This window comes from Limanda limanda, chromosome 6, assembly GCF_963576545.1.
Source record: "Limanda limanda chromosome 6, fLimLim1.1, whole genome shotgun sequence".
NCBI lineage: Eukaryota > Metazoa > Chordata > Actinopteri > Pleuronectiformes > Pleuronectidae > Limanda > Limanda limanda.
In genome coordinates, this window is record NC_083641.1 from 1,824,050 (window position 1) to 1,851,074 (window position 27,025).

Here is a 27,025-nt window from a genome sequence, read left to right on the forward strand (position 1 = left end):
ACATGTAGCTAGAAGCTACCCGGACCTAGCTCCCCCCCAGCTTCCACACACAGTCAGCAGGGACTCCCGGCACTAACTACTACCCAGTGTTTGCTTCTAACCTGACGGTATTATAGAAACAGTGTCATGATAGAAGTGGAATTAAAGTCGTGACGGCGGGTTCTTGCACTGTTACCACCGCAGTTAGCATGGTGGCTAGTCTAGCCCGCTAGCCTAGCCTGCTAGCGCTGTTTTGAAAGCTCGTTATAACCGTATGTGACCGTGCACACATGCCCTCAGTGCTCTAACGAGCCACCGTCAGCCGGACAACTCCGCTGGCTTAACACACACGTCACATTAATCGTAGAATCATAGTTGTGTTCGTGTTTGTTGCTACAAGTAAACAGAAAGTTTGAGGTCCGGAAATACGGAAATGACGTCATACGGAAATGATGTCGTTCGCGGACCAATCACAGCCAAGAGCGGTCCGTCGGGTCTCCAAAATGAAGACGGATAGTTAGAAAAATCAGACGTGTACGAAAAGCTGTCGGAGGCGCTCGGAGAGGACGTTTCACGACGGATAGGGCGGTCTTATCTGTCCGTAATAGAAATAACGGAGAGGCATAAATTGGCCTTTAGGGTTAGGAATTTAGTTGTGATGGTTAGGGTTAAGGGCTGGTAAATGCATTATGCCAATGATTGCCCTCACTAAGATAGAAGTACTTAAAGAATAAGAGTGAGCATAAAAACTCAATGTTGCTCTACAGTTTTATATAATTTCAAAACTGGTTTCATTCTGGAGCACTGGTTTGTTACGTGTGTGTGTGTGTGTGTGTGTTGCCTTTGCTTGATTGACTATACACACGTGTGTTTTTCTACTCCTTCTCCATGGCACGGTGCGTCAGTGACCTGTGGGCTAATCCGACCGACGCTATAGAGGCTTTTGTAATAATAACTGACTTGATGATTACAATAATTTGGATCTGCTGGGCCTTCTTTTGTCGCGCTATCTCTGACATGCAGCCTTGTGAATGTGCGTGCAATCCGTACACCCCCCGAAGTGCCTCTGTCTCTCATCTTTCTTCTGCCAAACAAACACACACACACACACACACACACACACACACACACACACACACACACACACACACACACACACACACACACACACACACACACACACACACACACACACACACACACACACACACACACACAAGCAAACAATACCAAAAGAGCTTGATAAAGTAGCGACAGGGCAATCTGTCATGGCTGGCTAGCTGGTCACATGAGGTTAATAGATTCTACCTCTATCTCAAATTCCCTCAGCCTTCATCGCCATCATCACCGGCCCTCTTACCATACTGGCATATCATCAGCGATAACGTCAAAAAACAGCCTGAATATGGCGCAGCTCTATTAACGGTGACCTGGAAAACAGCTGTATGGTTTTCTCATCCAAATGAGCCTTTTATCTGCAGTGCTAATGGCAGTGAGGCAGAAAATGTGCTCATACGGTGGAAGAACGCTTAAAAAACAGAAAAAGAAACGCTCAGAGCCGTCAGTGCATCTGCAAACTAAATCTTCCTGTAGAGATGACGCCTACAATTCCACAACTTGCGCAAAGTCCCATTACTTACCTGGAATGCTTCTTAAAATATAGTGAACGCTTTATTAAATGCATGATAAAAGTTAAAAAATGTCTAATCTTCCATATTGTTGGTTCTTGTTACAGGTGAGATCCATTTTACAAATCCCTTTACTTTCACCTCCAGGAGCTCACAGACCACAAGTCCATGACTTCCCAGGACTTTCATGGCCACTGAGACCTCCACATTCAAGGCATAATGAAAAAGCCTTGGTGGTTGATGTTAAAACCATGTCTGAAGTAGCTGAAGCCATCAGCCGAGTTTAATCACCTCGTCCTCATTAAAACGAGCACACACTGACACTGATCCCTGACTCCCCCTCCTCACACCGGTGCTGTGAGATCAACACACACGCTGACACAGGTTGGCAGCTGATAAGAGCTAAACCTCACGGTGTGAGTGGAGTGGAATCATCTTCAATTGGCCACTCCCTCTTCCCTCAAATACATTCTTGACTACTCTGCCTTTAAATTTATGATGCAAACTACAATTTACCATGGGTATCAATTTAGGAGAGCCTTATGTAAAGGTTAGTTTGTCATCCACTTAATCATCCTTTTTTAACAGCAAGCTGGTTGGTAAGAGAGCAGGACTGCCACCCTTTGGACAACTCAGGCAACTACAGCAAAATATTGCTCTTTAATTAACAAACTATCACTGGAAACTTTCTTTAAATGTTTTTCCTGCTGAGAATGAGGCAGGCGGAATCAAATTACAGCCTTAAACCCATTATGTTATAAGACTTAAACCCTTTAACTGCAGATACACTTATTTCAATCGTTCCATTTAGCAGCTTTAAGAAGTGTGCAACACAATTAACAAATAGTTTCACCAAAATGTAGTTTAGGACTATAAAAGGACATTGATCTAAGTGTTAAAATAAGATCTTTCAGAAAAATATTGACAGGATGTTTAATTCCAGGTATGTAATCTGGAACTGATAATGGATGGCCTGTATGTTCCTCCTATGAAGCCAAAAGCATGATCCCTTAATACCACAACTGAAAAATGTAATATATGACCGTAGTTAAAACAAATGTTTGATATATTATCATTATTAATTATTGGTCTTATTTCTTTACTCTCAAAAAACCTGAGCAAACTCCATCCCCTGATGACGACCATGAGATCCGAGAGAAATCAAGTAATGGAATTTGAGATTAAAGCTGTTTGCAAGCTTTAAAACATTAGTATATGATAGTGAAGCCTCAGACTTTATAGTGTGGCAATTAAATTCATTGTGTGTATAAAGGGTGGGCAAAATAAGATATACACATATTCCCCATAAACATATCTGTTTTGCTGTATTTGTGTTTTGTTACCTATTATCCATTCATGCTTAACTTTGGACCAATTTGTAGAAATTGAATTCATGGAGCACAATCAACTAAATGTGTAAATGTGTTAAAACTGCAGATTATCTCTGTCTCTCGCACAGACACACACAGGCCTGCCTACCCCCTTGACATCCCATAATAATGGGACAGTGCAATAGCTGCAGTTAAACAGGAGTCTTGTCTCAGGTGCAAGGGTTTCCCTGACACAGCGGTGCGGCACTGGCATAACATGACAGATGACTTTAAAAGAAGCAGTTGTATTTGAATCCATGATAATTTGGTCAACTTGCCTGTCTGCATAATTTAATAACACAAAGAAAACCTGGTGTCTGTCTGCCAGACGCATGCTGGTGTGTGTGTGAGTAAGTGTGATTTGGAGCTGGCATGAACAACTGGCTATTTTCTCCTCAGCCCTAGAGATTCTCTTCTCACCGATCAGCCAAGTTTTTATTGTCTTCACACTGATCAGCCAATTTTTTTATTAGAAAGTCTAAATTATCATGATTTTTTAAAGTAATATTTCTGAGACTTTTTCGCAAAACAGCAGGGTGTGTGATCTTGCATTTGTATGGGTGACCAGTTTTCCCCTCATTTCTAAACCCATTTGCTCTCGGAAAACAGATGTTACTTTAATTAATCTGTAATGATAAATGTTGGTCTTTTACTAAACGTCCTTCCAAATGATCAATAAAGTTTTATGACGCACTTCTCGGTATTGTTGATAGTACTTTTTTTCCTAGGAGTGAGCCGGCCTAATGTAGCAGGAATAGCGGCGAATGTAAATGTTTTTCTGCAGGCAGAAGATGAAACACAAACACACCCTCGAAAGTGAGATATTGAAACGGATTGCTCACTAGTGGGACCTGTCACTATTGGCTCACTTCCCATCTCCTGATAGTGGCTGCTGGCCAGTCAATGGCCGCAGTCTTGTGAGTTGGATGTCAAATATTGTCAGGTGATTATTTTTTCCCACAGTGCACAACTAGACCATTGTGTTCATGTGGGGAAATGAAAGCAGTAGGTTCCACCCATCCAGAAATTATCACATGGTGAAATTCAGTTATGAAAACCAGAAAGATTCCGCAAAAGCAAGATGTGAAACAACACTGTGACAAATAAGCAGTTGACCATTCATTCATGCTGATTGTTCTGGTCTGAGTCTGGAGAGACAAATGTCTCACATAATCCAGCATTGAGAAAATTAAAATACTTCAGAGACTAGGCCTGTATGAGGACAAACAGAAACAAGTGCACAACTACACTGGCTCTAGTAGAGCATACAGTTGTTTTTGTATAATCTCAAGTAAAAACAAACATACAAACCAACAAACAAACATTAAGGGGTACAAACAGAGCCTCATCGGTGGAAGCATAAAGTTAATACTCTCTTGGTGACAATTTATATGGTGCTTCCCGAGAAATGATTATATCACATTACTTTTTCTCTACAAAGATAACACTCATATCAGTTCAATTCCAGGTCAGCCTAAATAAACCAAACGACCCAGAGCAAACCGAAGATAAGGAAAGAAGTGATGTACCGGCCATTAAAACCTACACGACAGGATTTTACAACCCATGTGTGTCTTCTGTATTTCATAACAGTCTGCGCAGCTGTGAGGAACTAGATGTTTCACTTTCACACCCCAGTCATCTGTTCCTTATGCTATCCTGCGTCTTTAACAAGAATCTCTTACATTTCCTCTCTACAGTAAGTCAGGGTCACTTGAAAACACCCATAAGCTTTCACACATGCAGCACAGGTCTAGGCATGCAGATTACCCCCCCCCCCCAAAAAAAATCTTACTTTTAACATCTTCAGGAGTTGTACGCCTGTTCATAGGCCACGGCGACTTCTTCAGTTATAACAGACTGAGGGGAGTTTTCAGGTTTTTATTTATGTGGGTCTGTACCTAAGTTCGAGTCACTCTGTTAAACAGGCAGGTTGTTGAAAAAGGTTGTTCAACAGTTTAATACTTTTAGTTAACAATTGCATTGTTTATAGTTTTCAATTTATCCAACAGCTACCATCTCTGCTTGCTTGTTGTTGTTTTTCTAATCAAAAACAAATTTATATATTCTTTCCACAGAACCCCTGGTAACTGTGGAAGTACCCCTGGGGTTTCAGAATGACTGCTGTGTGTATCCACATGTGTCCCTGACGTGGCTCATGGGACCTGATCCTACCGTTTCCAAAACTGTGTTTCAAGCTGAGAATCTGAAACACACACACACGCACACACACACACACACACATCATGTGAGGGATCTTTTGTGGCCTCTAAGTTGAGTCATGTGAGTGGGGGCTAAGAATTGACTCTGTCCCACTGCCCCAAGCCTTCAATCATGACCCCTCCACTTAGAGGTCATTTTTTCTAGTTCCAGCTTTGTAAAGTATATCTAAACCCATGTGTATACGTGTGTGATTCTCAGGGGAAAGGTAGAGCACTGCAGAGGTATAGAAAATGTGTCTCTTATCACTGGGAGTGCATGTGGTAGGAGGACAGCGTGGCAGGGTAAATGATGGCAGTATTGATCTCCGATATATATTATAGCCCTGTCATGTCAGTTTAGCACCTTAGCAACACTCGCTTTAGGGCTACATCAATACTGAGCTCTGGCACTCCGCAAAAGACAGATAGAAAGAGACAGACAGATAGGGGAAGAGGGAGGAAAAATAAATAGAAAGAAGTAAATACCAACTGCAGCATCAAGGACTCTATGCTTTACGGCTCTAAACTTCAAAGTCAGAGTGAGGACACCAGAGTTATCCACTTGTCACTGATGAACTGTTAGCTGCACGCTGACACTTGATTAAAGGAATGCTTCGCTATAAATTTATCTTGACTGACTGTCAGAGGAGGGGGGGATGTTTTGACGCAGGTTCTTTAGTTTGTATTTTTGCTCTAACTCTTGAGTGGATAATGACATCACTTGTAACCACAGATACAAAATAGTTATAACCTGACTAGGATCAAGCTTAAAATATTACGCATCTGTCATATGTTGCTAATTTAAACATTCAGAAGACACAGAGCAACATTTATTTTTTAGATGTACTTATTTAGACTACTTTTAGCTCCACGTTGGACCATATATCTGTTGTTTATATAAAAATGTTAATTAGTGCAACATTTTAATTGATCCATGAAATTACTGCAACTTACATTTAGTTTCATCTTCAATATGGTTAGTGTAATTGGCCAGAATAAGTGAAAAACCCTATGTGAGTGTGCACAGCCTTTAACAAGTGTACTGTTGTTGGAGCACCAGAGGAAGATGAGGTTGTAGCCACCATACGGAGGAGTAACAGGAGGACCTGCTGCTGACCCGATGGGTCCTAGTTGTGGTTATATGACACAACTTCATGTCAGACAGTGTTGGGAAGGATACTTTCAAAACGTATTCCGTTACAGAATACAGAATACATGCACAAAAATGTAATCTGTAACGTATTCCATTACATTAACTAATCTGAGTAACGTATTCTGAATACTTCCGGTTTGTATTGCATTTTTTAAGTGTATGATTGCGGCGTTGTTATAGTCAGGGGAGCAGCAGCAGTTTAAACTCTCTCTCCACCGATGCTGCGGGCCCGCTGGATGTCCGGCTCCCATCCACTCCCACCTCTGTGCCGGTCCCACCGGAGGCTGAACCCCCCCTGCGCCAAGGCTGCCTCGCGCCGTGCAGCGATCGTTTCGGCGTCGGGTCTATTTTTTGCGCTTGACCCGAGCGTATCGCTCCAGGAAACACACTGAAAAATGATTTTAAACATGATATTGATGACATATTTTATATGATATAAATGATAAAGCATGCATCCCATAGTTTGTATTCCCCTTCTGTTGTCCTGGAGTTTTAAATTTACCAATTTGACCGATCACATTATTAAATGCCCCCCTCCATACAGACACACAAGCAGTCATAAAGATAAAAAGAGAGGGGGGGGGGGGGGCGGAGAACACGTAATTTACCCTCGACACCCGACATTGAACGGAGCAAACAGCGGAGAAGTTCTTGAAGATGGATGACATTAAATTGGGACGCTGTTGCAGTTAATGTTGGAGCAACAAGTGACTATATGCTTTTATACTTCTGGGTCAACGGGTGATATTATTTTAGCGGCGCTTCAGCGTCTGGTGTGAACCCGGCGTGCCTCGCTGGCCTCCTGCAGAGCCATGACAGCGGAGCTCTGGGAGCGCAGGTCGGTCTTCTCTCACCAGGTGCTGGAAGGGCAGCTTGCGGATCAGCAGCTCCGTAGATTTCTGGTAGCGACGGAACTCTCTCAGAGCCTCGGTCCCGGGCCTGTAACGGTCCCGAGCCGGTCGCGGTGAGGCTTCTTCACGCCGCCGGGGTCCGGGCGCTCTTACGGCAGCCCTGGTCTCCAGCTGCTTCCTGGGGGCTTTGCCTCCGGTGGATTTACGGGACAGTGATTAAACTCGTGAAACAGAGAAGTACCGTCATGTAATCCACTGATTTCAACAATGTAACTGTATTCTGAATACCATCTATTTAATTTGTAACTGTAACGGAATACAGTTACTCATAATTTGTATTCTAAATACGTAACGCCGTTACATGTATTCCGTTACTCCCCAACACTGATGTCAGAACTCCCATCAGACAAACCCAGGCACAATTTCTCAGCTCATTGTTTCAATGTCTGCAACAGTATCACGGTCCTTATAATGTTCCTATACAGCAATTACATGGATTACAATATCTGATTCCGTTCAATTTCTATCATCTACTGATTGTCAAAACAATAGAGAGACAAACGAGCCATTCTTGCCCAGAATAGTGTTTTCATTATTTTTCCTGTTTGCATTTTTGCAGTTTTCCTGATGAACTGACACCTGGTGTTGGATAACATTCACTGGAAATAAAATCAGGTTCCAATTCTGTTTGTTGAGGCGGAAAACAAACCCTTTTTGCATTATCTGATAAGCACTAAGTGAAAACAAAACATGCTAACATCCATTTCTACCGCACTGCACTTTTACTCTTATCAACCCAGGTTTAATTAACTTGTTTGGATCTGCAAGGATTTATGTTAAATTGTGGGCCATTTCAGTGCTCGCTTGTTTGTGGTTGTGTGTGTAATTGTGTGTTGCTCACCGATCACAGGAGCAGGCCACCAGCACACAGAGCAAGTTATAGATGATGAAGGTGAAGATGACGGCTGTGATGGTACCACGGGGAATGGAATAACTGGGACTTTTCAGATCACCTGAAGGACACACAGATCAGCCTCGTTGTTCACAGACAGACAATCAGGTAACACTCACACATGTACACACAACTGGCCTCTCGTACCTGACATGTTAGAACCAGCCATGATGCCGGTACAGCCATTAAACATGACAGCGAAAACTGTGGCAAAGGTCATCACAGTTTTAGTAGTATAATCCACCGTGTAGTCAGCTGTGGGAAGAGAGAACAACAGTTTAGTTCCTGTAGTTGAGCATTTTTCAACAGCATCAATCTACTAGCAGTTAATTTGGTTTATTGGCATATACTTCTCTGAACCTGCAAAACAAACACCAAACATCCTGTTTCATAGCATTTGAACTTTGAATTTATATTGTGTGTGGTTTAATAGCATCTATCAGTGAGGCTTCACCCTCCCATTAAGTGTGCGGGAGAACCTAAAACCAGAACTAGAGCCAGTCCACAAGAGGAACTGCTTCCAAAGTAGGTATGAGGGGCTCATTCTAAAAGGTACAGAAAAACTTGACCATTGTCACTTGTAAAAACATAAATATGTTTTCATCTGTATCACATGTGAAAGTATAATTTTAAAAGTCCCTGTGTGTTTGCATTCTAGTTGGATCTTGGGATAATCCAAAGCTTGCTGTGTGTGATAATTCTCACGTGTCCCTGGGTGCAGGCCCAAGTTACAGTGTTAATGGCTCAGTCATCATGAATCCCTGCAAGCTGGGTCGAGTTCGGTTAGGTGTACATTTACTACATCTAATGGACCTTTTCTTCTGGTGGCACTGTTCACTCGAACCAGAGTTAATAGTGGATTGAAAAATTACATTTACATAATTCCTCGCTGGCTTCCCAGAATTGATTGAAGTTGGAATTAACTCTGCAGGAAATGGAGCCAGAGGCTCTTTGGTGGTAATGAGTGGTTTGTGCTGTTGCAGCCCCTGTTTTTAAAAAAAATTAATATTTTCCTTTACATTACAGAAGTTTTTACTAATCCGTTATAGAGCTTTTTTTCCATGGCAGCCATTTTGACAGGAAATAGTAGGTAATTACAGGTGTCAAATGAACCCCGGCTGTAGCAGAACCTTCATTAATGTGATTATTGTGACAAAGTAGTGAGAGTTTATTTTGACAAAGCTAGAGTGATTAGTGTTACACTGTTGGAACACGGCCCAGGAAGGTTTGAGTATGTTTAATTCAGCTTTTGAAAACTTTTTAATAAGTGATTGAATTACTGCTTTTATTAATTTATTAGTTTCCCTCTGTCTCTATAAGAGGAAACTGTGGCACACACCATGTGGACTGGTTGCTGGACAGGTGCCAGTTTGAAGCTAAATCTCAGTCAGCGCCATCACCAAACAAGTTTGTGTTTTGGGTGCTGTCTGTCTGTGCGTGCGTGTGTGCGTGTGTGTAAAAAATTAAATGAATTCTATATAAAAGATCTTATCTCTTTCCTTCTCCGTTCAAATAGCTGGTTGAGATCTAGTCACTACAAAGGTCATGGTATCTTTATTTAACCTCATAATGAAATAATGAATGCTGATTACACACATATACAGGAAACTCTTAGCAACCCAGTTGAGTCATAGGACAGGAAGCAGTATTTGGGTGGATTAAACATTCAAAACTATAAAAGACAAAGTAGTATTGGGGTGGAATGGGTATTAGAAATGCGGTCCTGAAACTGCAGCTACCGGTATCAAAGGAACACACTGTTGAAGACATTGCATCCAAATGTGACCTTTGGGTCTCTGCTTTCACCCACGGACAACAATTGTGTTGGTCAGTGAGAGAGAAAAAAGCTCTACATCAGAGGATGTACTGAAATAATAAATTAGAAATTTTAAACTTATGACAAGCATTAAGTGACAAATCACTCATTACTGCACATTAAAAACTGTATTATCATCATCTTTTGAGGGTTGTTGCAGTTTGATAAATAAGTAGAAGGAGCAATGTTTTGCATCCCAGTTCAAATTTATGATTAAAGTTTAACATTGCTGAAATGTTTTGGACATTACAACAGCTTAACTCTGGGCTAAAAAAAGACTTCAGTCACAAGACGTTATTACCATGTGATGTACACAAGCTAGCATCATCCAATTAATTTCTCTAAAAACCGAATTGTATTTAGACAGAAAAAATAGAATAGAACAATATAAGACTTTATACTTTAAACCCATTAAAGTTAATTGACTCTTTCAGTAGCTGCTTCATCTGTATGTGGTGAATTCAAGTCTGCTAATGTTACAATCTTTTTCTAATTCATTCAACTGAAGGCTTTATTGTGAGATAAGCCGACTACTGATCGAGCAACAATCAGCACCACAGTTAGCTTTCTTTGATTCAAACTCAAATGGGAAATTTATCTATGTTTTACGAAACTCAAAGAACTCTAGAGTTTCAAAAGTGGCCATTGCATGGGGAACTGAGATTTGATCAACTTTCCCCATGAGTTTTAGGAACCAGAAAAAAGACCCACCAGTGCCTCAACTAAGACTAAGTCAATGAAAGACATTATGCTGCATAGTTTTTTGTTTTTACAAGAACATCTTTTTACTACTAGCGTAGCCAATAATTTGTCACAAAATCCAGACAAATTTGGTATTTGAGCAATAATTGCATCCTATTATTATTAATGTTATTATTAGTAGTAGCAGGAATTATAAGTTAAAACTACTTTTTGTAGCGATTCAATTAATGACTACAACATTTTTCAAATATTCAAAGAAAGCTAATTATGCTGAAAAACTGATGCAACAAGAAACTTTTAATCAATTAAATTGCCGATTATTCATTTGTATATCCAAATCAAATCTAAGTTTGATTTGCATATAGCCGCTAAGTACACTAAAATGTTTGGCATGAACTTATTTGTGACTGAAGACCAATATTTGGACCAGCGTCCTCCAGCTCACCCCACAGGTTCCCAAGCAGCGTCTCCAACTTGAAGCCAGTGAAGTTGGCTGTAGTGGGAATCACAGGGCCTGTTCCGTTGGCCGTGGCAGAGCTGGGCAGCGTGATGGTTTGAGGCCCTACGGCAAAGAAGCTGATGAAGATAGTGCCCAGGACAACCATGACCACCAAGAAGATGATGAAAGTGGCCTTGGCGTAGATGTGGGCTCCAACCAGGCACACCAGCAGGCAAATCAGGCCGATTCCAGTGGCATACAGCAGAGACCACCAGTAGCCAGACGGCAAGACCTGGTAGGGAGAAGTGATCATAATCCCGTCTAGGAAAGGACAAGATGTCCAGTGGAAGGTCATGAGGGAGAAGATGAAGGGAAGGATTAGTTAATGCTTCAAATAATAAAAAGGATATTAGGCATAAAATTATAACACAGAATCTAAATAGATATAGAATGTTCGAGATCTCATGATGTGACAAAAAGCAATGCTGACACTTTCCAACCAAAACACTGAACTGGCAGCACTTCACCAGCTGTTAACAATCAAACTTACCTTCTGGCTCGCCGAACGTGCCGACGATGGCCTCGACCAGACCCAGCACGAACAGAGCGCAGCCGCACACATTAGCCAGGAAGAACATGATCCCGATGCTGCCACCAAACTCTGGACCCAACGCTCGGCTGATCATGTCTGAATAATGTTAAGCCATAGTTAACTTGTTTGTGGACTAACAGTGAAAACGTGTGTGTGTGTGTGTGTGTGTGTGTGTGTGTGTGTGTGTGTGTGTGTGTGTGTGTGTGTGTGTGTGTGTGTGTGTGTGTGTGTGTGTGTGTGTGTGTGTGTGTGTGTGTGTGTGGTTGATTTACTTTTTTGTGTATTTCTAATTTCGGCTTTAAGGCATGATATTTTCAATGGATGTCTCTTTTACAAAAAAAAATCTGATTAGACATAGGTTTGGGTTAACCCCAACCATAACAAATAGAATAGTTTGGTGTAAAGGATCTCAACATGATTTGAAGGTTTGAAGAGAGTCAAAACAAAGCATGATGAGTCCAAGCATGATGATAGTGTGTGTAGATATTGTGTAATTTGTGAATAGCTTAATTCCTGTGCCCATACCATAATCATAATAGTATGACTTAAAGGGAAATGTAAAGAATTATTAAGAAGAATTATTGGCGATGATTCATTGTTAATTTATTACTATTTCTGTACATGATCATCTGCAGGAATTCACAACAGCAAAAACCCAAAAGCTAAGAAAACAAGGCAGTTTGACTTATCTTTGTTTAATCAGTTGGTTGATAATATCAGCAGATATGAGTCTCTGAGTATCAGCATAGTTGCTTTTATGCACCAATATTATTTTACAAAAAACAAAGTGTATGAGCATTTATGTCTCCTTTTTACCAAAAAGTTATAAATGTAAACTTCTAAATTGGAATCAGATATATTGACTTAACAAAACTAATTAGGGAAATTTACAAATTCCTGGCAGGGAAGCAGTGGCATCCCAATCCCAAGACCTCAACAGTGCCTCATGATGTAGTTAATAAACAACACTCCATTCAGAGTCACAGACAATGCACAAACGAAACAAGGATATCGTTTGTGTTTGTGTTGGTTCAGCATGGAGTTTGTGCTCTCTGCCGACATCTTGACCATTGCTAGTGTTACTGACACTGGTAGGTAGGAGGATACAATAGGCTCCCCCAGCATCCAGGGCTCCATTGGTGGAGATGGCACAAACTGACAGCACAGTCATGCTGATGATGAAGTAGGCCACCAGGAACATGAAAATGGCTTGGTACAGTCCGCACTGGCCCACCAGGAATCCTAGTCAGACCAAAAAAAATATTAACAAACTCTGCTGATCAGCTGGTTAAACACAGAACTGCCGGCTTCAAAAGTAACTTCAGTGTGGTGAAAGAGGGAAGCTCAACTTTCCCGAAATTAGCCCACACAGTACACAGGGGAAGTGAGAATGCACATTAATACGCACTAAGATCACCGGGGCATCAACTACGTTTGAACCACACATATGAAAACTGCCTGTACAGGGTGCACCGTGCTTGTGGTTCATGATGAACACATTTCGGGAAATCTTTCAGAGCTCATAATGAAAGTTGACAAGAATCCAGCTTCTCTACAAGACAAACTGGAATCACATCTTGCAAATTATTCCAGTTTATTTTCCATGTCCTCACTGTAATGTTAAGATCTGGGGGAGCAGTTATGTGTACCAAAAAATAAATGAAGTCTTAAATCCCCCCAATTATATCCTTGAAATTAAAAGTAAATGACATATGTATGTTACTTAGACTTGGTTTTAAATCCTGAATAGACCCAGGTGTCCACAGTCAGAGTGGCAAGCAGAGGCAGCTTTCTTGTTTTTAAAGCACATGATTGGAAGTCGATTGAAGATACAAGGTCCGTCTCAAAACCCAGTATACAATATGTGTACAACATGAGAGAGTTGGACTGTGGATTTTAAAATGTGGAAATATGTTATATTTACAGGAGCTGTGACATGTCAAGATTATGTTGAGACTCATCAAGACAATCAAGAAAAGTACAAATGAAACCCTTCATTAGATTAATAAAAAATATGGATATGGTTCACTAGGTCGCACCTTCCGTTCAACACAAATTATTTGATTTAGAATAATGTATAGGACACCGACAGAGTATCAGTTGATATATTACTGGATGCTTCTTTAAAATGTAAAAGATCTTTATAAAGGGGAAGTACCCTATTAGAAAAAGACTCTCAGAGTTTACTGGTTGCGCCAAGTCTCTGCTCTAACAGAGTTGAGACTTAAGGGTTAGGGTTATCTGTCGCATGTTACAACGAATCAACATGCCCATTTGTTTGGAATGATTTATCTGGACAATAAGCTGTGTTTTCACGTAGGCCACCTTCAGACTTCAGAGTTTTTACCACTAGATGCTTTAAACCTCTGATAAACCTCAGACACAGACATGAACAAGCAGAGCTCTATGGACTGATGAGGCAAATTCAACTTCCATCATAATGATGGAATACGAAAGTTTGGAGCGGAAAGAGCTCTTGACACAAAGACACCACCTTGTGGTGCTAGTTCTGTTGTGGCAGTGGCAGCATGGCTGCCAATGGTACTGGCACGCTGGTATTTATGGATGATTCACTGCTGACAGAAGCAACAGGATGAATGCAGAGCTGAGCAGGAGCTTTCTGTGAGCTCAGAGTCAACCTAGTGCAGCAGGACAACGATATTAAACATTGGATCTCAGTCCGATTAAACATGCGCTCTATTTGATGAAGACCAGAATAAAAGCAGAGAGACCAAACAACAAGAGCTGAAGAAAGCTGCAGTGAAGCCCTGGGAGTAAATATGCAGTGAGGATAATAAGTGTCTGCTGATGTGCATGGGTCAGACTTCAGTAGGTCAATGACTGCCAAGCACTTTTACACAGACTATTAAATATGATGGTTTTATTGGAAACCATGTGTATCTGCTCATTAACATTGGAACTGCTAAAATCTGGGCACTGTGTTTAAAAAGGGCCAAAGTATATCTCTTAAAGAGTCCTTTCTAAATTGATTTTACATACATGTGGCACTTTTATGTTGTGTTTGAGAAGTGTGGAACAAAGCAGAGTAACAGTCCATATAATTACCGCATGGACTGTACAAGCATTATTTAAATGCCTGATAAAATGCATAGTTACATACATCCTTTACAATGCTAATCACTGTGTCTGAAATTACTAGAGAGCAGTAAAGCAAGACCTCTGAAAATAAGGAATCATAGGTTTTTCTTATAATTACTGACGTGTGAAGCGTTGCACTACAGTTTGTTTTGCATCTCTAATTAAATCACACACCACTGTTCCGTTGTGGGAGTTGATAAGGGCTCTATATGCATGAAGTGTATGTACACAGTAGGTATATTTAATATGGCTAATTTTAAGCGTATTCATATCATATCATATTCAATCATATGCACATTCTAGGAGGATATATGCCCTTTTTGGTTTGAAATATCATAAAAATATATAAATATATTTGATTTACTAGTAAACATTATTCCCCGATAACAAATGTAAAAAAAATTCAGGTTAAAGATGTGTAATTCACCAGTGAAAGAAGTCTCTTGTTCTCACACAAGTTGAGAATATTTTTTGATGCTGGGAAATTAACAGTAGTTTCACATCCACAGTGACAGTAACTGTTATTTCCTGAGCAGACTTAAACGTAAGAGAGGGAGAAGAGAAGTTTGAAATGTCGACACAGCAGCCAATAGTGTGTGCACGCTCTTGTACAGCTATCTTTGTGAGGACCAGTTTGAGTCTACAACCGACGGAGTGAGGACATTTTGGGAAAGTGAGGACATTTTGGGCCAGTCCTCACTTTGTGACCCCCCTTTAATGGACTATTTGGGGGTTAAGATTTAATTTTTGGGTTAGGGTTAGAATAGGGTTTAGGTTAGGTTAAGCGTGAGGACTAGGGTTAGGCATTTTGTTTGGATGGTTAGGGTTAGGGTAAGGGTAAGGAATGCATTATGCCAATGAGTGTCCTCACAAAGATAGCTGTACATACGTGTGTGTGTGTGTGTGTGTGTGCAATATGCGTGTCCACAGCACAGCAGCTGACATCTCACGAGACTGTGGGCTGGGGGGGTGGAGGGGAATGAGAGGGAGTTATAAAACAACTTAGAAGGTACGAAGCCTAACACACACTTGTGTGTGTTAACCCTAACACACACAAGTGCAACATCTAAATACCTGGAACACAGATAACAGAAAGGAGCAGGACGAAGAGACTTCTTTCTTTTAAACTTTTGAACTAAAAAATGATGCATTTGTTATCATGACATAATAGTTTCTTGTCAGTGGTCTCTTTCATGCTGCTCTAGCAGCAGCATGTCAAACCTTAGATTGCATGATCATAACTAAAGTTTTACATCAGCAGCTTTGTTTCCGCATGAATACTTTATACTCTTGGTGATGTGAACAAAAATGTGTTATTTCAGCTACTTTTCCTTAAACTTACACAACATTACTCAAAATGACAAACAAGTCTCCTTCCTCTAAGTTACCATTTCTAGTTCCCCGGATTTTACCAGTAGAAACCAGTAAGTTAAACTTTCCCTACAGATATAAAACTTTCACAAGTCTTGTCGCACATTTCATTCACACCTAGTCAATGTAAATAAGGAACAGAAAAGGCTTTCCTGATGACTGGGAGAAGTCATCCACCTTGCAGGTTACATGCAAAACTGTGTGAGACGTCTGGGGTTTTAATATATTTTACAAAGTGGAAATTTAATAAAGACATGTCTGCCTGTGGTATTCATGACTGAATAATTCAATTTGATAAGTGATAAACTCCATTGTGGGAGCACTCACTAAACAATGAACTGGTGATTCAACTAAGGAACAGGATTTGTCCTACATGGAAATTTAAAGATACAGAAACTAATATACATGCATTTATCTCATGACACCTGGATAACTGCAGCATCCTTTTGACAGAATCTGTAGACTGGCTTCATACAGTACAGAAGTTAGCTGCTAGGCTTTAAAACAGCTGTAGATTTGGGGGGGGAGGGGGGGGGGGGGGCAGAGCTTTTGAGATAAGAACCCAGAGGCTCTGGAACACCTTGCCCGAGGAAATACGCCAGGCAGAGTCAGTAGCTTCCTTTGAATCAAAGCTTAAAACATACTTTTGTTGTACCACATTTCCTGAGTTTACCTACTTGGGGATTTTTGCTTTAATTTCTATTACACTATTGCTATTTTGTAATCTCAATCACATCAGATGTGGGTAATAAAATACCACAGGGAGGACTTATAAGAAACAGGGGCTTGGTTTTAACTGCAGTCGTGTGTGTACAAAACCTACAATTACTATTTTAAAGGTCCCTCAGTACTTTATTGACTTGTCAGTCTAAATCACGTTAGTGAACACTGATTTCATAAAAACAATTAAAACACTTTGAGTGGAGTTTATTAGTATATATCCATACTTCTGTATGAATCTTTAAGGTCTGTGTGTTTTCTAATAGAGGTTTGGTGGTTTTAACCCTAACCCCATCAAGCCTGATCAGTCCCACAGAGACGTGCAGTGATTCAAGTTGACAGCCCCGGTGCTCACCTATTCTCAGGAACAACACCACGCTGAACATGGACAGCAGGGTGGGGATCACCACCCCAACGAAGGTGGAGAGTTTCTTGGGTTGGCCGGTCTGGGAGGACCGCTGCCTGGGCCCGCCCGGGTGCTGGTCCGGGGGTCGGCCGGCCGGAGGCGTCCTCGGCGCGGACTCATTGACGCTGGCGGAGAGGCGGTAGTGGAGAAGCGGGGTCCGCTCGGTCATGGTGGAGCCTGCGGGTGGAGGAGCGAGCTCCTTCACAACTTCATCAATTCTCTGAACGATGGATAAGGCGAAACCCCCTGACGAGTTACTCAATACGTAGTTTTGAACGGTAAAAAGTGACGCCTTCCCGGCTACATGGCGGAGCAGGAGAGGAATGAGGTCAGTGATAAAAGTTACTTCCCGTAGTAGAGTTACATGTTGGAGGAAGCTGCACCGTTATCAGGTAATAAACTCTGAGTTACTGATCCGCTCAGTTTCCTGGTCCAACTCCTCACTAGAATATCATGTGATTTCTGCAGGCATAACAACAAGTACAGCTTCCGGTTATCACTTTCAGTATAAAAGACAGCAGCGAGTTTCTGATAAATGCTCCAAAAGCAAGTGGGGACAGAGCTGTTGTAACTATAGAACCCTGAGGAGTGCAGGCTGAGCCCGAAGCTTCCTTTCAATCAAAGCGGGACAAGTCTATGGAAATATCCTGTTATTTGTCCATATTCCCTGATTTTAACTATAATACGTTTTGTAATATTGTATTGGGTGGTCATGCTTAAATATTCCCACTTTATGTGGTTTTATTTTTTTATGGCTTTCTTTTCATTTGTTATGATGTTATATTTTATGTTTGTACTAGGTTTTTATATGAATAATAATAATAAGTAATATTATTGTTAATATTACTATTGATCTTGTTATTATTATTATTGTTATTAGTATATAAATGTAGAGAAAATTCAATGTAAATGTTTGTTGTTGCTGTAACATTATGCAAACTGTAATATAGATATATTGTTCTATACAAAATACCATCAGCTCTCATTATATCAGTGGTATCATACAAATATCTACCAAGGCACTCAGAAAGTATTAAAAGCTATTTTTAAGTCAGTCATTATAATCGTCAAATGAAATGCAGGCAGTATATGAGAATCATCAGAAATACGAGCGCCTGTCTTGTTTTAGAAATAAATTTCCGGTTTTTCCTTGTCTGTCCATGGTAGCTTGACACATCAGCCTGTAGTGTTGGTCCCATGTTTCTGCTGATGTTTCCAGCCTGTTGCTTTGGGTCATATGATCAAGTGGGCTGGACCAATCAAGAAACCGCATTCTTTCGGCCACCTGCTTGTGAGAGCTGAATCCAGGTTATTCACTGCTACTAATGTGTAATTTATGTTCTGCCTTTCGAACAATATTGAACTTAACATTTTAAATAATACAAAAAATTATGAAATTATAAATGTAGGATAGTTGTCCGCAATACATGCATTATTTTTGATCATGGAACTTCCAGTACTAAAGTGTAATTTCTAGTGTAATGTGCAAAACTGTTGTTCAGATAATTCAGTAGAGTCAGTATTTTTGGCAGCAGTGTCATGCTATATGGAAAAGATTTGCCAGATTGGATCATTTATTTATTCATACATTTTTCATAATTATGACTGCTTTAACGCTATTGACACAACGATTTAAAATAATACAGTATAATGACCCATGTTTCTCATAAACATTGTAAAGTCTTCCCCAGTGAATAAACACTGTATTAAACAGTATGTACATTTTGTAAGTAAAACCGGTAAATGCATACATACAAAACGTATACAATTATTGCAGACAGAAAACCAATCTATATACATACTTGAATATTTAGTCAAACTAAAAATAACTGTACATACACTGATTTGATTGTAGCATTAAAATTGTACAATTTTTATATGTTTTCTATACAATTTATAGAAGATTTTCAAATCATTAATATTACACAGGGAGAAATGCTGCTTTACCACAATCATGAAGTGCATTTTAACTGTTCCATATTCATATTCATCATCATCAAAGTTTTAAATGTGCAGTAATATCTACCAAGTTTCCACAGCTGAAGATGAACAAGAGATGAGGTGCTAATTTTATTTCCTGTATGAGAGTGGTCCACTGCTTAATTCAACACATGCCACCTCTCACCCAGCACCAACTGAGGGTGCTACAGTCACAGTTTTGATTGCAAGAAGTATGACCAGTAAATGACACTCACTGACACTCATTATCCATTAAAAAACGTTTTGATAGTTAATTGTTGTAGCTTTGTTTTAGCCATGCTGGCAGCATGACTCTAGGATATCTCCTACGCTCTCTGTTGGTCAGTAAACCAGGGTGGCCCACATTAGACAGAACTTTATGGGATAGTATTTGGTGATCGAAAATACAAATAAAAATACCTGCAGACCTAATTATATTTCAGCTTCAGCAAGACAGGAGCAAATTTTTGATCGTTAACCCACATTACAACAATGCTAACAAAGTAAACATCACATGCTTATCATCACCATGTTATCACTTTCAGTGTTTTCTGCTTGAGAAAAAATTGTAAACATTAGGGAGAAAAAATCTTTTCTCTTAGTTTCTAGTAGTCATAATGTATTTTGTAGTATTTTCCATCAATAAAACCCCTGCACAAATCTGTCACAGCTGTGCGTTTTTATCACCTTTAACTAAATCTTTGGCTGCGTCCCTCCTTTGCCTTGTGCAAATGGGAAAACCTCCAGTAATGCTACCATTATACCCACTTAGTCCTAGTCCTTTCAGCTTGAGTCTTCCTCAGCACAGCTGGGCCTCTCCGTCCACATCACACCAGCAGTGCAAATATGCTCATTTCCATTTGTTAAATTAACCTCTGGCTCCTTTGGTATTGGTTGTCCCGCATTCCTCCTTACACATCTTGCAATGGAGGTCAGAAGGAATTTTCACCACTTTTCCCTTGAGTAGCTTTTTGTTCTGTCCTGCACTTTGCTCCTGATGGTGATTTGTAACATGTGTGTCCATTGTAGGTCTTGGATTGTGTTAAAGTAGGTGCCTATGGGTACAAAATTGGGGATGAAGGATATTTTTATTATCCCCGAGGGGCAGTTTGTTTTACAGCCAGCAGTCACAAGACAACAATAAATAAAAGACAGTAGACAAAATAAAAAAACTTACATAGAGTTATTTAAAAGGCGATTGCACTAGAGACAAATTCGTTTTTGAGTTATTAATGGGTTGATATCATGATAAACTAATTATTGTGTATTTTATTAGTGAATGTATATAGTCAGTTGGCCCTCAGTAACAGTGGCAAATTGAAATGTATTTATCTAATTGATCAGGTTGCCTAAGGTGAAAAAGGCCAAGAGGGCGGCACAAGAGAATGATTTATCATGACGTGACACATGCAATGTAAAACAATATATAAACGTCACACCATCATCCTCTAACCCCGGGACGCACAGAGGTAGAAGCGCCGCGAAAACAGGTCCGCCTCATTTCCCGGTCCATGTTCGCACCGGCAGCGTAATGCCGGGAAGAACCTCTCTCTCAGCAGCAAAATGACAGGCTGGAGGCGGGATCACATCAGATACCATGCAGCGAATCCAGCCAGAGCAGCAATCCAAGTCGTAAACAGAACCTGTCCCGTTGGGTGTCGGAGGTCGGCCATGGCGAGTTGACTGGCATATGCCGTTCCACTCGACGCCGCTGGATGCACAAAAAGAGAAAAACAAACCTTGACAACAACAACCTCACAACAGTTCCTCATAGCAGCATGATGCATACAAAGAGAAGTATAAAAACCTATTCATTTTGGCAGCATAGTAGGAACATTTGCTGATGTCACCATCCATGGCTCCGTGGACAGGCAAGCCAGCATCTAAAACATCCTCCTGGATGGGCTCCCTGTGTGAACAGACACGCTGCGGTGACAGACTGCGGTTAGGGTCAAAGATGAATCAAAAAAAGATTAAATTATCAGGTGCACAATTCAGAAAGCACCGCAAAGTAGAGGAGGAGAAGAAAGAACAATAAAGAGGTAAGAATCACCCCGATTGTGGAAATCATTAATGTTTATTTTTGTCGACTATATATGCTATATATGCTATCAGTACAGCTGATTTCAGACGCTTTATATTTTTTGTTATATATTTTTATTGTTTTTTATAGCTTACAATTTTGTCTGCCTGTGTGTGCATCTGTATTCAGTCCAAAAGTTATTGTGGATGCATGACAGTTTGCGTGTGTATGTTGGGGGGCGCCAATTTGAAATCTCGCCTAGGGTGCCAACATTGCCAGGGCCGGCCCTGCTTAAACCCATACAAAAACACTCAGCAAGAGAGTCAGAGGAGGGATTTATGTAAAAAGTGGGCCGGTAGGTGCCAGTAGAATTACAAAATAGAAAAATGGATGAAAAATGTATTAAGTGAAGCAGATTATACATCAGCCTTATGCATTGATTTTGTTCCAAGAGGGAGCAGCTGAACAAGGCAAACACATCATTGACATAACACCTTATAAAGTTGTTAGGGTGAATGCAAGTAGTTTTTCATAGACTCTGCAGACAGGATGCATGATACGCAAGTACTTTGAGACACCTTTCTGTCTTTTATGAATGTCTGTCCAACACTTATTCTGCTTTTGCTGTTTCGGTCTCAGCCAACCAGACAGTATGTTGTATTTGTCTCTGTTTCACACCGTTTTATTGGGCTAACATAAGAGTTACCAACTCTAGCATAAAATCACCTGCACTTAACAGAATAAAATGGCTTGTATTTTATAGTTAATTTACCCAAGTGTTTCTTTCAAAGTTTATAGACTGGAAGTCTAAAGAGACAAAAGACAGTAAAAGCTCCATAGCTGGTGGGAAATGCAGCAGGTGCTAACTCTCTTTGGCTTTGTCACTATAAGGGACCCCTTTCACTGTTGTTTATGTAAAATGGTTTTAAATAACTTTGTACAGTCCACTTGAGTCAGAGGTTCAGGTGATATGTTAAAGTAAAATGATAGTAGCACGACAATAATTAGTATAATCATCATCATCACCATCAACATTGTTTATAACTATATACTGTATATGTTTATTTGTTCCCAAATAAAAGAGGTACCACATATACTACACGGATGAGCAAGAATGATATTCCACTTTTTGTTTTAGCGTCACTAGCCTATATGTATCATTTGTAAATGTCTGCCACTAACAAATGATCACTGACGATCAATGTCAAAGCTGCTATCATCATGTCAAAAATTCTATTATAGCCTGAATCTAAGTTTATTGTTTCATTTTTATTGAAGTCTAAGTTTGGCTAATTTGAAAATATATCTATAAATAACATCTCTGAGGTGACAAACTGCCAAAATGCCCTGTTGTCATGTTCAGTCGAGCCTCCCTCATGTAGGACTGGAACACTGATTGGTCCCCCTCCAGGACCACATTATGTGAATATCAAAGATAAGTGTCCTCATGCAAGTGACTGCACTCAAAACTGCCCCTTCTCATAGAGACGGTGCTGGACATAGATGCAGTGTATGAATATGTGTGTATGAATGGGTGAATGGCAAAACCTGTACTATAAAGCCCTGTACAAATACAGACTTTTATTACAATGTGAACACACCCATAATATAGTGTTGGAAGGGGACCACTCAGTGTTCCAGTCCTACATTAGTGAGGCTGAACTGAACATCCCCCCATCTGTCAGCTTCAATGGTTGTTTTTGTATCTGGTTCAGAAATCAAAACCCAACTCTTTGCTCTCATTGTCCAAACAGGAAGTACTACATTTTTTTGAATATTTATTTTTTGAGAGTCTTCCTTACACTGACCCTAGACATGTCCCCAATGTTGTAGACAAGGAAGGTGAGGGGGGGACGATGAGCCGTCACCTCAGCAGCAGGGAATTACAAGGAGCTGTAACAAATATCTTTGATATTCAAGTAATGTCGTCCTGGGGGTGGACCAATCAGTGATCCAGTCCTACATGAGGGAGGCTCGAGTGAACATGACAGCAGGGCATCAAGGACCAGGAGGAGAATCTGTGTGTGTGTGTATGTGTGTGTGTTTGTGTGTGTTTGTGTGTGTGTGTGTGTGTGTGTGTGTGTATGTGTGTGTGTGTGTGTGTGTGTGTGTGTGTGTGTGTGTGTGTGTGTGTGTGTGTGTGTGTGTGTTTGTGTGTGTGTGTGTGTGTGTGTGTAGTGTCTAAGTGGTGTAACTCGTGCTCATGACAGTAATGAGTACTCATAGATGATGTGTGTGTGTGTGTGCGTGTGTGTGTTTGTGTGTTGTGTCTAAGTGGTGTAGCTCGTGCTCATGACAGTAATGAGTACTCAAAGATGATGTGTGTGTGTGTGTGTGTGTGTGTGTGTGTGTGTGTGTGTGTGTGTGTGTGTGTGTGTGTTGTGTCTAAGTGGTGTAGCTCGTGCTCATGACAGCAATGAGTACGCATAGATATGTGTGTGTGTGCACAAGTGTTCATCGCAGCACATTATCTTGCAGTTGTGCGTCCCAATGGGAAGAGCCATTACCATGGTAACCCCAAGCAATGACTACTTAGTGAAAGGCTGGGCTCTTCTCTCTCTCAAGCCCCTCTCTACCTCTCTCTACCACTCCGTCTCTCTTTTATCTGAGCTCAGGCCGTGCCTCCTGCTTCACACACAATAGACGCACAGAGGGGGCTGTAGAACAGAAGGATCTCCTCATATCGGTTCAACAGTGTTGTGTGCATCCTGCAGTCTGCTTTTGGTTTGTTACAAAACCCTGCGCTTTGTCGTTTCAACAGTGTGGGATGTCTCTGCCCACAAGAACATCCATGTGATATTACTAGCCAAAGGATCCTCACCATCAGATGTGGCTGCTGCGTTTCTTTTCTTGGAGAATGGATTGTTGTTGAAGCAAGGACAATGACTGAGGCCTTGCTTACTGATGGATATACACCGTTAGGTTTTATGTCCATGCTGGGATCGGAATCTCCTCATTTTATTTGGACTTTCCCTTAATTGGATGGTATCTAATGAGGCATGTAAGCAAAGAGATTTCCTTTTCTTGTTATAGTACTTGACCGTGTTAACAGTGAAGGAAATGAAAGGAGCAAAGTTATTTAAATGGCAGTGAAGATATCGTGTCACCAAATAAGGTGCAGGGAGCTGGATGTGGGAAATGCTGATGGGGAGGAAGACTCTTTTCAATCAGTCTCCCTGTGTCCAGCTTGTAACCAAGACTATGATGTGGCACTGATCCTGCCGTGCTCTCACACCATGTGTGGTCAGTGCGTCGCTGCTGGAGAGAGAACAAGCTCAGGTCAGTCTCTCCACCGCCGTGTCGGCCTCTCTGTCTGCTCTGTGCTGTGCCCCAGCTGCCGACATCCTGTGGAGCTGCCATGCGGGACCTGGTCGTCTGCCACTTCCTGTTTACCAAAACATACTAGTCTGAGTCCTGCACGTGTCGGCAGGGAGACGGGTACCATGGAGGGAGCATCTGAAGATCCCCTTCAGCATGTGCAGGTGAGGAATCCAGACTTAATGATTCAGCATTTAAAGATTATTATGCAAACACAGTGAAAAGCTGTTTGTCATAATCACAAGACTGGGCTAAAAAGCTCATTAGAATAAACAAACCAGTGGAATTAAAGAAGCATATGAAGTTAAATATAAAATATTTAATATATAATATTCTCTGGGGTATAGATTCAAATGTATACAATTTGACAATGTCCACTTGTCACAACTTCCCTAGGGATGTATAAATGTATATTAAATATAATATATATATAATATGGGCCTAATCACAACCCAGATTTTAGAAGCTTTGAGGGAATTACTTTAAGTCGCCCAACAAGCCCAACATCATCATCTGGAAGTGTTTTTACTTCTTTTGAGTCACGAGATGTTACTTATTGACACCTTGTCATAAGAAATAATAAAGCTATCATTGATTTATCTATTTATTTTATAAATAACATTTATTACCTCCATCGAGGCGGTTATGTTTTCATCCACTGTGTTTATTTGTTTGTCTGTCTGTTTGTTAGCAGGATTGAGCAAACACTACTGACAGATTACAAACAGAACCTGGTGGAAGGATGTGGTAGATCAGGAATGAACCCATTCAATTTTGGTGTAGATCTGGTTCAGGGGTCAGATCCAGGATGAATTTTTTTTCCACTTTCTTTAACATTGTGAGATAGGGTGTCTTTCAACGTTCTCCTTGATTTCTCAGAGAACTCAAATACAAATCCATATCTAGTGAAATTAAATGTTGCATGATAAGGAAGTTATTTGGGCTCTACTGGGTCCCATTCTAGGTTTGTCAAATTTAAAAGGACAGAGTTGGTTAATACTAGAAATTAGTCTCAAATTTTTTATTTACTTTTAATTTGACCTCATTTGTCAAGAAAGTTAGGACTGTTTACATACATCTAAGGGAAAATGCTTATTTGCAATCTTGAGAGTGAGATTACAAAATCAATTCCACTAGGAACAAGGGGACTTACCAACATGGCTCTATAGGGACACTAAATCCACCACCACCTTTAAAGTGTGTTAGTTAACACAGTATGTCTCATTGTATCTATATTCTCAGTTAGTTGTCCTTACAGTTTGGGTTTAATATTTTACAAAGGAGATATTGTGAGTTCAGTAGGGAACTTATGAAATGCTGTCAGGTGAGTTTTGTTACCTTTAGTGGGACCCAGGCTGGCTGTTAGTCTTTAAAATGCTAGTTATAATCATCACCACTTGAAACAAAGATAAATTGTATGTATAAACACTTTGGTGTTTTTGATTTCACCTATACAGTGAGGCATTGCATGTAAGTGTCACTGAACAAATATATATGAAGCTTTGTTGATTATCAGGTCATGAAACAGATTGTCATGCTATGTGAAACCAATTGGTTCTAAATTTAATTACATGCCATCCCTGTCACTGTATTTACAGGGTCACACACACTGCAGGGATTCAGCCCACAGCTGTTTACATGGTGAGTGGGCTGATGGACTGATGGCTTCAGTCAGTTTCTGGAAACAAACCATGTTAACCTCACTGTCAACAGGTCAACCTATTGTGTTCTCGGTCCCTATTTAAACCAGGCTCTAATGCGGCCAGTTCCCCAATACCACCAGTGGATGGCGATGTAGACCTGCGAGAGAAGGAGATGGAGCAGTCTGTATTTGGTAAAGAGTTGATGCTGATAATCCCCAAACAAAACACGTTTAATGCAACACAAAATGTATGATATTTTTAGTTAATAACAAATTGACCTCTGCTCTACTTCAGGACTGTGTTTTGCTCTGGATCCCTCCAGCGTCCCTCCATCCCTTCTTCTTTCTAACGGCTCCCTCACTGCCACCTACCGAGGCCCTGCTACCCCACCTCCAGACAACAAGGTCAGAGGGCCAAGGATGACCTCTGACCCCATGGTCCCATTGGTCCTGTCGCAGGTGTGCGCGGATGTAGTCATTGCACAGGGACAGTATTACTGGGAGGTGGATGTGTGTAACAGCTCCCTGTACAGGATTGGTGAGCGCTCACTTCACTTTGTGTTTGTTGGTTTGATGCCAGTGCTGCTTATTGCTTCCAGAAACCCTTAGAAAACATTAGTCAGCAAGGCCCAGACTCACATGAAGAGACACACTTGTAAACACACACGTCATCATACAACTCAGGTCATATTGCAACCAACTGGATAGAACTCTGGTTAGACCTCTGATCACAGGTTAGGCAAAAAAGCTATTTCCATTCTTGGTGTTCAGTAAAACTACTGCACCAGTTTTTCCGAAAATATA

The 27,025-nt window shown here is 40.7% G+C and overlaps 1 protein-coding gene across 2 annotated transcripts in view; it reads right to left on the reverse strand.

The window, feature by feature from the left end:
• Positions 1-17,727, reverse strand: part of zgc:153039 (uncharacterized protein LOC767698 homolog) — a 63,056-nt gene extending 45,329 nt beyond the window's left edge. Inside the window, exons 1-6 of one of the 2 annotated variants that reach the window (XM_061073194.1) lie at positions 17,229-17,727; positions 12,791-12,925; positions 11,642-11,779; positions 11,098-11,412; positions 8,282-8,389; positions 8,084-8,195 (exon numbers count right to left, since the gene is read on the reverse strand). In XM_061073194.1, coding sequence (XP_060929177.1) covers positions 8,084-8,195; positions 8,282-8,389; positions 11,098-11,412; positions 11,642-11,779; positions 12,791-12,925; positions 17,229-17,448 — 1,028 coding nt within the window. In that variant the 5' untranslated portion in view covers positions 17,449-17,727. Of the gene's footprint in view, positions 1-8,083; positions 8,196-8,281; positions 8,390-11,097; positions 11,413-11,641; positions 11,780-12,770; positions 12,926-17,228 lie in introns of those variants that run through there. The other variant, XM_061073195.1, reaches the window with a different exon arrangement.
• Between the last annotated feature and the right edge of the window lie 9,298 nt (positions 17,728-27,025).